Here is an 11,891-nt window from a genome sequence, read left to right as displayed (position 1 = left end):
GCCGGGACGTCCACAGCCCGGTCTGCGTAGACGCGTGAGCGAATCGGGGTGTGTGCTCTTTCCAGCTCGAGCAGAACGCTGGTGTCAGCGCTGGGGGCTCTGGGTTCCCGGCAGAAGCACAGCCTCCCCGACCTGCCGTACGATTATGGCGCCCTGGAGCCTCACATCAACGCGGAGATCATGCAGCTGCATCACAGCAAGCACCACGCGACCTACGTGAACAACCTGAACACCCTCGAGGAGCGGTATCGAGAGGCGCTGGCGAAGGGTAGGTGCCGGCCGGCCGCCGGTGAGCACCTGCGCGGGGGACACGTGACGGCGGCGCGGGGCCCGGGGAAGCGGTGCTCCTCCGTTCCGGGGGCCGCTCCACGCGCTCTCGAACCGACACGGGGGTCAGACTTCACAAGGAAGGTGCCCGTTTTGTAGGAAACTGCAATAAGCTTGTGGTTATTTACTGATCTTTTAGAATTCAGCGTAATTAGATAGCGTGGACGTCCCACTTCACTTTTTAAAAAGCTCCGGCGACCAAACCAGTAGTGTGTGGACTTTGTGCGTCTGGGCCTGCCGGCGTGTACGAGAATACCGTGTTTTAATGTCTCTGTACAAAATAGTATTGCATTTTTCAGTCTATCGATCGGTGGCTTGCGCCGGGAAAACAATTGTATGCATTGCTTAATAAGCCACAGTTAAAAATGTACTTTTTTCTTTTTAAAAATTTTTTAATGTTTTGGGGCGCCTGGGTGGCTCCGTCGTTTAAGCCTCCGGCTTCGGCTCAGGTCAGATCTCACGTTCGTGGGTTCGAGCCCCGCGTCAGGCTCTGTGCTAACAGCTAGCTCAGAGCCTGGAGCCTGCTTTCAGTTCTGTGTCTCCTTCTCTCTCTGCCCCTCCCCCTCTCATGCTCTGTCTCTCTCTGTATTAAAAATAAATAAAACATTAAAAAAATTTTTTAAATGTTTTTTAAAATTTATTTTTGAGAGAGAGACAGACAGACACAGCATAGAGCAGGGGAGGGTCAGAAAGAGGGAGACACAGAATCTGAAGACAAGCTCCAGGCTCTGAGCTAGCTGTCAGCACGGGGCCCGACGCGGGGCTCGAACCCACGAACTGTGAGATCATGCCCTGAGCCGAAGCCGATCGCTTAACCGACTGAGCCACCCAGGCGTTCCAAAAATGTACTTTCTTTTTAAACATATTTTTTGACGGTTCAGCTCGCTGAAATTTGTTGGGTAAATTTCAGACGGTGACATCTCGTTGAATGGGGGCATCTAGTGGGAAAATGCAGTATTTCAACTGAGTTGTGGATGAAGTAATGAGCTAAACAAAAACAAGAGGAAATTGCCACATTCTGGAAGATTTGTGACGGGAACCTGGAGTATGGGGGAAAAGTTTGGAGATTTGTTCGGGAAAAGGTTTGGGGTTTTAGAAAATAACAAATTCGGGAAAGATGTGGTAATGATGACAAGGTGGGGAATACCCCAGTTGTGAAATTGTTTCCTGCATGACAACATCTAGCAAGTGAACCTTTCTCTTCAATATTTTAAAAACAACTCAAATTTCAATCCTTTTCTTGTGCAATCTCACTTTACTTGTGTAACAGAAGCTACTGAAAAAAAAAAGCTTTGCATTATGTTGTGCTGTCTTGCCTATAAGTTATTAGGCACCTGCAGAGCTTCTTAAAGACTATTGAAGGGTCAAGCTTTGATGTTTGAAAATTTGGGGCAGTAGTCTAAGTGAAATAACACCGATTGCATTACGAGTAAGTAAATAAATGCTTTTCAAACAGAAGTATTTAACTTTTATTGCAATTTACAGGAAAAAATTGAAACCTAAGAAAACGTTGAACTTAAGAAAAGTATTCTTAAAAGAAGGTCTTAAAGCCCCCTGAATTTCTATTTATCATCATTATTATTTTTTAATGTAAGCTCTGCGCCCAATGTGGGGCTCAAACTCACAACCCTGAGATCAAGAGTCACATGCTCTACTGACCGAGCCAGCCAGACATGTCCCAAATTTCTATTAAAACAAAATATTAAAATGATTAAGCTTTAAGAGATTGAAATTATTAAGTTAGTTTTTAATAAGCATGTTTCTTTCCCATTAGAAAAATTTAGTGACTGTTGAAAAATTAAAAAGCAATATAGGGGTCCTGGGTGGTTCAGTCGGTTGAGCATCTGACTCTTGATTTTGGCTCGGGTCATGATCCCAGGGTTGTGGAATCAAGGCCTGCATCGGGCTCCATGCTGAGCATGGCGCCTGCTTGGAATTCTGTCTCTCCCTGCCCCTCACCCCCATTTGCACGCTTTTCTCTAAAACCAACACACACACACACACACACACACACACGCACATACTTGTATACACACGGATATATACATGTGTGTTTATATATGTATGTACATATATGTATATATTATGCATGTATATAAAGCTTACATATAAGTGTATGTATGTATATACACACACACGTGCATGTATGTGTGTTACATTTATTTTTAGGATGACTTTCCCAGAATAATTACTAAGACACTGATCTGTTAGAAAATTATTTTGTAAATATAACAAGAAGAAATTGGCATCTTAAAAGAACTCTCCAAGATTATCTGTGTATTCTGGTATCACTCGGCCCTCTCCTCCTCACTGAGGTATGCCCAAAGAGCAGATGAGAGAGCCTTTTCTCTTACGTAAACTCTCTAAGCACAGACTTCTCAGTGGTTCTGTGCGCCTTCCGCTTTGCCTCTTAATATCTTGTGAAGTACTCAGGACTTATCGAACAAGGAGATTCCCGTTTTTCCTAACAGTTCATCTTAGTTTCTTGAAGGCCTAGAAAAGAATATTTTATTTTGCCTGCTTATTTAGCAAGGTAGAAAAAGTCTTCAGATATTCCTTTCTTTAAAAATTTTTTTAATGTTTTTTATTTTTGAGAGACAGAGAGAGACAGTGTGAGCAGGGGAGGGTCAGAGAAAGAGGGAGACACAGAATCTGAAACAGCTTCAGGCTCTGAGCTGTCAGCACAGAGCCCAATGCAGGGCTCAAACCCACGAACTGTGAGATCATGCCCTGAGCTGAAGTCAGGCCGCTTAACTGACTGAGCCACCCAGACACCCCTACTTTTTTTTTTTTTTAAAGTACAGATAGCATGGAATTAATTTTTCTTCCATAAGAACTACATTTAATATGTTCAGTTATCTAGTCAATCAACAAACATTCGTCCAGTGCCTGGTATGTAGGAGACAATGTGTTGGCCCCTGGGACACAGCAGTGCAAAGAAGTCCTTATTATTATTATTGGAGCTTTTGTTCTGGTGGGGAGACCGATGAACTAGTAAATATGTAGCATGCCAGGGGTCTTAGGTCCTATCAAGAAAAACAGGTTGGGGAAGTGGTGGGGAAGTGCCCGTTTTATATTGTGGTTTGAGAAGGCTTCCCTGATGAGGGTGACGTTTCTGGAGGCGTGAAGGAGAGATGCGGAAGCGGGCCACAAGGCTATCTTCAGGAAGAGTGTTCAGGAACTGGCAGTATCCCTAAACTGGGAGCGCCTGTCCTAAGCGCAGGGAGACGAGTGTGGCCAGAGCGGGGCCAGTGAGGAGACGCAAAGAATCAGATGAGCTGCCCCTCTGAAGCTGGTCATAGGGACTTGGGGTTCACTGAGTGAGAGGAGCAGCCTAGGGAGGGGTTTGACTCGATGCGGCACTCAGTTTGGGGTGTACGGGAGACCCCTGGCCACTGTGTTGGGCACAGTGTGGGGGGCACGTGTGGAAGCGGGAGACCGGGGCGGGATGGTGGCCCAGGTGCCGGTGGGTGACGCTGCCGGTCCGCACCCCAGGTGAGCAAGAGGGGTCAGATCTGGGTCTCTTTTACAGGGAGAGCTGGCCTTGCTCAGGAAAGAATTTACTCCTAGCTTTGCCCCCAATGCCGGACCTCTCATTACTTGTTACATTATTAATTGAGCTTGAAAATCCACTGGAACAAATAATTTTTAAGAAAATACTTTTTTTTGTAGAGTCTTGAAATTGTGGAATGTTAGGACCTATAGGGATGTTATAGATAAACAAGTGCATTTATCTGATGGTTTACAAAGAAAGCAAATGGTGCATACGACATTTGAAAAGTAAGAATTAAAAAAAATTTTTTTTTTAACATTTATTAATTTTTGAGAGACAGAGCATGAGCCGGGGAGGGGCAGAGAGAGAGAGGAAGACATAGAATCTGAAGCAGGCCCGATGTCAGCACAGAGCCCGATGCAGGGCTTGAACCCACAAACTGTGAGATCATGACCTGAGCCAAAGTCTGACGCTTATCTAACTGAGTCAACCAAGGCACCCTGAAAAGTAAGAATTTTAAAGAATATGTTTGCATCTTTACATTCCAGGTGACATTACAACTCAAGTAGCTCTTCAGGCCGGGCTGAAGTTCAATGGTGGAGGCCACATCAATCATTCCATCTTCTGGACGAACCTGAGCCCTAAGGGGGGTGGCGAGCCCAAAGGTTGGTGGACATTGGTGCGGTCTTCGCTACATTTCGTGCGTGACGGGAATGGCTGTTGCCCTCCTTATGTGAATTCCCTCTGAGGTGTCATAGTGGCACATTTTTCATCGCAAGGAGTACAATGAAGTTGTGACTTTCAAGGGGACATATGTAGGAACGGAGGATACGTTCAGGGAGCTATTATGTCTTCAGATTTTACACACACACACACACACACACACACACACACAGTGTCAGATATGGTGTCAACTTTTGGTTGAAATGTGCTGTACTTTACATTAGAACGAGGCCAGGAAACAGTTTTTAGAAGAGCTGAGTCCCCTGGGGGCAGTAAAAATCATTCCGCACTTCCTTCCTTCACCTCTAAGATACAGGGATAGGAATAGAGGCGTTTTGAAAATTAAGTAAGTTATCAGATGTAAAATACTCCAAATAGTGCCTTTTGCTATTATTTTACTCCTCCTCCCAGCTGATGGAGAGTCCGCTGTCCCAGGAAATGGAGTTTTCCCGGACACCTGCTGGCAGCGAGGGGGCAGAGCCAGTGGTCTTGTTCGCTCTGGCTGTGGTTTACTTGACTTGTCGTGTGGAGGCCCAGACGGCTTGAAATCAGCCTCCTCACGCCAGGGAAGGGAGGGCGCATACGCAGAGCTCTCCGTGTCCCGGAGCTTCTGGTGCGCACTGTAATAAGTGTCTGTGCGTGTGGTTTTAATTGGCTTATGGCAAGCATCTCATGTACTCGTGATAAGCAGTCCCGTTCAGAAGTACAGATGAATGGAGAAGTTAAGCTCGGGAAGCTGGACATTTTTTCTTTCTGAGTTCGGTCTGGAGGCGGTGACGTAATACTGTTGACGTTTGGTGAGTTAGCAGAATGTCAGATCTGCCCATATTCCGCCAGCAGGTCTTGGTACTCTGCCATTTCAGGTTGTCTGTACCACTTTATTCTGTCGTTTGTGCTTATAATAGATAATTTTATTTTCTAATTTTTAATTCTTTTTAAAGTAGGCTCCAGTGCAGGGCTTGAACTTGCAATCCTGAGATCAAGACCTAAGCTGAGGTCAGGAGCCAGACACTTAAATGACGGAGCCACCCAGGCAGGCCGATAATTACTTACAAATCAGTGGAAGAAGAGAAGTGATATTTTTAGCCTACCTGATTTACTTGCTGTGTTCCACCTAGAATTATATGCTACGTTGCCACACGGGCTGCAGCTCTTACAGTGCACCCTTAGTAATAAAAGACAAAATTACTCTTCTTAAAGTTGTATAATCGTGATAGGAAAGCTCTAGGCTGCCGTGGGGGAAGAACCAAAGAACAGTCATAAAATTTTATGATTCTCAAATTGAGGCAGAGTAGGTAGCGTAGAAGTCAAAGTAAAGTTTTCTGTGGAAGGGGAGAGAGAAAGCTAATGAAAAAAATGACTCCTTTCCTGATGGAAATAGCACAGCGAAGGAAGAACTCGCTCTCCTGTGGTCCAGTAATAAACACGTGAATTGAGATTGTGGGATCTCACGGTGCTGGCGTGAGGGCGGGAGGAGGGGCGCGACTGGGCTCCCTGGGTTATGTCACGTCTTCCCCGTGAGGTTGTCCGTCGTATCTGGTGCCACACGACAAGAATGTTTTCATGTGTGTAATAGAATTTTTATTCTAATTGTTGCAGGCTGTTCACTTGTGGGTATTTTTGGATTTTTTTTTTTTAATAGGGGAATTGCTGGAAGCCATCAAACGTGATTTTGGTTCCTTCGACAAATTTAAGCAGAAGTTGACCACTGTATCCGTTGGCGTCCAAGGCTCAGGTTGGGGCTGGCTTGGTTTCAATAAGGAACAGGGGCGCTTGCAGGTTGCTGCTTGTTTTAACCAGGATCCCCTGGAAGGAACCACAGGTTAGCTTTGAAAATTATTTCATATCCATTAGTGGGAGACGGTTCGCTGTGAAGCATTTACCTTGAAATAAAGAACACGAGCAGTGGTTAAACCTACTGTGAGCGTGTACTAAGTAGAGTAAGGCTTAACAGATGATACTCAGCCTTGTGTAAGTAGAGATGCTCTAAAAGTCCTGATGTTTTGTCACATGAGCACATGTAATTTTACAGATAGATTATCAAAACGTGTTTTCAACATAAGCTCTGCTTCATTGGACAGAATTCATGTCAGCTTGCTTAATTGCAGGCACTGAAATTAGATAAACACCACAAAGGAGGAAAAGACCCGTAAGGCGAGTCTGACTTCAGACCTGGCACTCAGCCCGTCTCCTCAGCATCTGTGCTGGCACTAGAGCTCGGGTTTCCAGACTTGTGCCTTGTGGGGGATCTGGTACAGGAAAGCATTTGGCTTGGAGGCTCCAGGCTGGGTTCCCCAGTTCCTTTTTCATGTTGAGCCAGATTGAATTAGAATGTTTTTAGGAGCTAGCCCTAAGACATCAATCTTCAGACATAATAGACGTACAGTGGTGTCTTTTTCTTCCTTTTTTAAAAAATTTTTTAATGTTTATTTTTGAGAGAGAGAGAGAGAGAGAGAGAGAGAGAGAGTGTGTGTGTGTGTGAGCGGGGAAAGGGCAGAGAGAGGGAGACACAGAATCCAAAGCAGGCTTCAGGCTCTGAGCTGTCAGCACAGGGCTCGATGCAGGGCTTGAACCCATGAACCACGAGAGATCATGACCTGAGGCGAAGGTGGACGCTTAACCGACTGAACCACCCAGGCACCCTGAGACCTACAGTGACATTTTAACATCAATCAGCGGTTGTTCTGAGCCAGACTTTATTATTTTTTTTAAAAGATATTTATTTCTATATTTAGTCCTATTTATTTTGAGAGAGAAGTTGGGGGGGGGGGCGCAGAGAGAGAGGGAGGATCCCAAGCAGGCTCCAGACCTAGCACAGAGCCTGACGTGTGGCTCCATCTCACAACCGTGAGATCATGACCTGAGCTAAAACCAGGAGTCTGACGCTTAACCACCTGAAGCACCCAGGCGGCCCTCAGCCGCGTTTTCTACCTCTGCACACGTCTGCAGACTTGCTCACGTGACTCACCTCCCTGGGTGTATTCGGATTTACCCAGAATCTGAACGGCTCTTTCGGGAAAGAGATGTCACAGAATTTGTAAAACCAACAGAAGATTTGTGAGCACTGACTGCTCTGGAGAGTTGGTGGCATATCTTTGAAGGCGCCTGGCAGAAAAGGCTGTGATTTCTAGGTAAATCTTGGCTACCCCTGCTTCCCTTCCACTTGAAGAAAGCCCACTGAATGAAAATAAGTGGAGGTCATGGCAGTTTGTGTAGGGGAGAAATCATTTATAGACTTTGTTACCTTAGTTACTCATAATAAATGATGAGTGGCCTACTTTACCACTGGTCGAGTGGTTGATCGTTGTTTTCCTAGAGCGTGGTCATTCAGTTGGAGAGTGAAGATGAATGTTGTTTAAATACAAGTAATTCTTTGCCTACACTATTGAATTTCTGAAAACAGTTTGTCTTTTGTTGTAGTTCTATTCAGGTTTCCTTGTTAACTGTTCTAAGTGTCTCATACGTGCTTTGTATTCTCTGAGACTAACGGCGTTAGCCTTGGGGGCAGAACGGTTCTCCTAAAACTCGCCTGACTGCTTGGGACCTTCAGAAGGTGGCATCCCTACTGGTAACCCCAAGAATTGGCTCATGGATAGACTTGTTGGTATTTTAAGCATAGCTGCTAAAATACTGTCCTTATTTTTCCCAAGTCTTTAAAAAATTTTTTTGCTGTTTATCACCTTTTCTTCCAAAGAGTGAAGTTTAGGAGCGCCTGGGTGGCTCAGTCGATCAAGCCTCCGACTTCAGCTCAGGTCATGATCTCATAGTTCGTGAGTGTGAGACCCGCATGGGGCTCACTGCTGTCAGTACAGAGCCGGCTCCGGAGCCCCTGTCTGCCTTTCTCTCTGCCCCTCCTCCCCCTCTCTCAAAAATAAATAAGCATTACAAATTTTTTTACAGAGTAAAGCTTAAAAATTTTTGTAGGGTATTTATTATGCAAATTTTCTGTTTGTAAAAGAAACTGAAAAACGGATGGGAGTTTTGTAAAGGGTGATTTGGTGTGCATAGGATAATCGAGAAGATGCAATAATATGCAGACTGAATCTCACAGTTTTTGCTTCCCTCCCCCTTCTTTCCAATAGGTCTTATTCCATTGCTGGGAATTGATGTGTGGGAGCATGCTTATTACCTTCAGTATAAGAACGTCAGACCGGATTATCTAAAGGCTATTTGGAATGTAATCAACTGGGAGAACGTAACTGAGAGATACATGGCTTGCAAAAAGTAAAACATTGTCATTACACCGAGCAGAATAAGCTTTTTACGACTATTTTTGTAGTAGTGCAGCATTCCATAGTATACTAACAAGCTCTGGGATAGCATTTCTTAATGTGGCTCAAGTATTTGATAAACATGACTTAATGCTATGAATCTCTTGTTTTCAAATTTTATTATTGGGTAACTGAAAATAGTAAGTGCTTTGTATGATTTAGTCTTGATTGAACATTTTCTTCAAGAGCTGAAGTAGCTAGGAGGTTGTAATTGTCATCATAAAACCATTAAAAGTATCTCAGCCCTGTCTCTTAGGGCATCTTGAGAAGCCTTTTGGCCCTGTTACATTGTAGTCGTAGAAAACCTGGTCCTTTGCCCCAGTGTTTAACTATAAAAGATTAAATTTATTTCCCAAGGGAAATGTTCAGTTTTTCTATTGAAAACTGCTGTTTTTGTAAGTAAGCTTCTGTCTACTAGTACTTCCGGTAGATACCACCCATTGGCCTTTACTTATTTTTGGTCACATGTTACACAAGGTTAACACCATTTTGTCTTTTAACAAAATATAACTTGATTGCTAATTGAGAATTGCTTTATTATGGAAAGGAAATAGTCGTGCATTTGAATTTTTCTGTTGGGAGAAATAGACTCTATGTAAATTTTGTCATCAGACAGAAATATGTGTTGTGTACATGCTCAAAATGGACAGGTTTGGGCCTTGTGGATAACAAGGATGTTGGGAATGGGGCCACAGATCATTCTGGCTGGGCCCTCCCCCCAACCCCTCCCAGTCCTGCTCACAAGCATCCCTCTGGGGGGATCCAGCCTGAATCAGGTGCAGACTTCCTAGAGAGGTGAAGGGGTTGCATTCTGGATGCGGTCAGTGGCATGTCCCCGTCTAGGAACAATTTTTTTTTGAAGACTTGTTTTTGAGTTATTCTATCACTTTTGATCTTTTGTTTTCTTTTAAAAAATACACAGACACTATAGAAACTTTATATTGTTTAGTCCTTTGAGTAAAGGCAGACGATACCCATAATCCAGTAATCCAGCAGGTCAGGTTATGTTCCTGTTTAGCGTTTGCAGACGGGACTGTTTAAATGTAGCAGGGATCCTTTGTGTAATTGGGCTTATTAACATTGTCACGCGTTCCATATTTCATTATTTTACTGGCTGTGTAATTTATCAATTGGACACTTCCTAATTTATTTTACATTTCTGGTACTGAATATTTCATTGGTTTCTAATTGTTACTTATCCAAATAATGTTGTGATGAGCATCCCACATAGGTTTTGCCTTCTATTGGAATATTTTTTCTATATAGGTTTTTTTCTTAAACCTATTCAGTAATAGAATGTTTTCCTAAGTTTATTTTTCCCCCAAATTAGTCTATTTTTTTTTTGCATGGAAAAATGGAGTAACTTAGCAGTTTCAATATTGAAGACTGAAGTTGAAAAAAAAATTTTAATTTAAGGCACTTTTCTTTTAGAGTTCAAGTAGAAAGTACTTAGGCTTTTGGAATTGTCAACAGTGTGGACGAGACCAGGGAGAGCTCTGTGTGTGCTTGGAGACTGAAAACACTTTGACGGCTGGGATCGCCATTCTTTCTATACCACAGCACCGTGACTTTCACGGAGCACAGATGGGAGTCATGTGATCACTGCTTAGATGTATGTGTATGTACACACGTGTACCTACATGGATACATACACACGAATATATGCACACACCTATGTCTAAACAAGGCAGTGAACTCTGTTTAAATGGAACATCTAGAAAAGTAGAATCTTTTTGAAAGATGGGCTTTTGAATACAAGTAGTCTGCCAGATCATGGTTTGTCTTGAACTGACAAAGGTATGCAAAGACTACTGATTCATACAATGCTTTTTGACTTTTACTAAGCTTTAAGATTGCAAAAAATTCAATGTTGAAATTTCTATAGGGCTCTATTTTTGCTTTGATTTTCCGTTGAGGGAACAAGGGAAAGCCCACTGTTCGTTTTCGTGTCTTCTCCTCATCAGTTAGATTGTAAGAGACTAAGATAAATTACAGAGAACGATGTTAATCATCCAGCAGAAAATGAGACTTTAAGATTTTGTTTAGCCCTGTTTTTGATAGTAGAAAATAAATTTAGAAAAGTGAGAGCAGCTGCTTCTGAAATAAACCAAATGGTGTTCATCCAAGAGGGGTTTTTGTGGCCGAATCAGTAGTGCCTACTCTGGTCTTAAATGTGCTTCAACCCCATAGTGGTTAGAGCCGAAGGAAAGCAGGACACAAGGCCAGTATCACCCGAGGTGGAATCTGATGCTTGAGCTGTTGTGTGATCATTAAACTTTGATGTTGAGAATTTACAGTTTTATTGCACACCTCAGATTCACGATTAAAATAAGATTTGAGTTTCCGGTGAATACCTTTAAAAAAGTACCACCAAAACCGTAAAATTAAGATGGATGGGTATTGTGAGTCCTCTCTAAAACTAGGTCTAAGTACAAATTTTGTTTTGATTTCAGGGGAGCTACTGTTTGGGAAAGCTATTAGGTAGATGTTTTGTAAATTACTGTTTCTCATTTTCAGTCATGTGTGATATTTTCAGCAAGCTAATGTCCTGTCTTAGGTACGCATCAGACCTGGCACACATTAAAAATCCTACAAAGTCCTGGATGGTTTTCATTTAATTAATCAATAGAGAAACACTTATTTTCCTATTATAAGTGTGAAGCTTTTTGATTGTTAATAAAAGAATCTACCAACCATCAAAAGACGTCTGCATTATGCGTGTGTGTCAAACACTAATCCTGTAATACTTTGTCATTTTTACGGCTTTTCTGTGGGAAAGGGATAGTAATTGAGAAGTAGTTGAAATTTTACTCTTAAAAGGCATATGAACTCTCTCTCCAATCATATCTGTAGTAACATCTGATAATAGCATAGTATTTTATTTTTCATCTTTTTTACTTGAGAGAGCACGAGTGGGGGAGAGGGACAGAAGGGGGAAGAGAAAATCTTAAGCAGGCTCCGTGCTCAGTGTGGAGCCTACATGGGGCTTGATCCCACGACCCTGGAATCATGACCTGAGCCAAAATCAAGAGTCAGATGCTCAACCAACTGAGCCACCCAGGCGCCCTGATAGTGTA

General features: G+C 43.1%; 1 protein-coding gene across 2 annotated transcripts; it reads left to right on the top strand.

The window, feature by feature from the left end:
• Positions 1–33: 33 nt before the first annotated feature.
• On the top strand, positions 34–11,516 carry SOD2 (superoxide dismutase 2). Of its 2 annotated transcripts, XM_029944273.1 has the most exons (4): positions 35–268; positions 4,369–4,485; positions 6,186–6,365; positions 8,626–11,516. In XM_029944273.1, the coding sequence occupies exons 1-4, from the start codon at positions 181–183 to the stop codon at positions 8,769–8,771; spliced, it is 531 nt and encodes a 176-aa protein (XP_029800133.1). In that variant the 5' UTR covers positions 35–180; the 3' UTR covers positions 8,772–11,516. The 2 variants fall into 2 exon arrangements, with proteins under 2 accessions (XP_029800134.1, XP_029800133.1); XM_029944274.1 differs by lacking the exon at positions 6,186–6,365 and having other exon boundaries at positions 34–268.
• The last annotated feature ends 375 nt before the right edge of the window (positions 11,517–11,891 follow it).

Source organism: Suricata suricatta, chromosome 7, assembly GCF_006229205.1.
Source record: "Suricata suricatta isolate VVHF042 chromosome 7, meerkat_22Aug2017_6uvM2_HiC, whole genome shotgun sequence".
Classification (NCBI taxonomy): domain Eukaryota; kingdom Metazoa; phylum Chordata; class Mammalia; order Carnivora; family Herpestidae; genus Suricata; species Suricata suricatta.
This window is presented reverse-complemented; position numbering and strand designations above follow the sequence as displayed.

What these genes read in the sequence shown, in the direction of transcription:
- SOD2 (XM_029944273.1), top strand. Translation starts at nt 181, where the DNA reads ATGCAGCTGCATCACAGCAAGCACCACGCGACCTACGTGAACAACCTG. An exon ending in GGGGGGTGGCGAGCCCAAAG is followed by an intron (nt 4,486 to 6,185) that starts GTTGGTGGACAT and finishes TTTTTTTAATAG; the next exon opens with GGGAATTGCTGGAAGCCATC. An exon ending in TCCCCTGGAAGGAACCACAG is followed by an intron (nt 6,366 to 8,625) that starts GTTAGCTTTGAA and finishes TCTTTCCAATAG; the next exon opens with GTCTTATTCCATTGCTGGGA.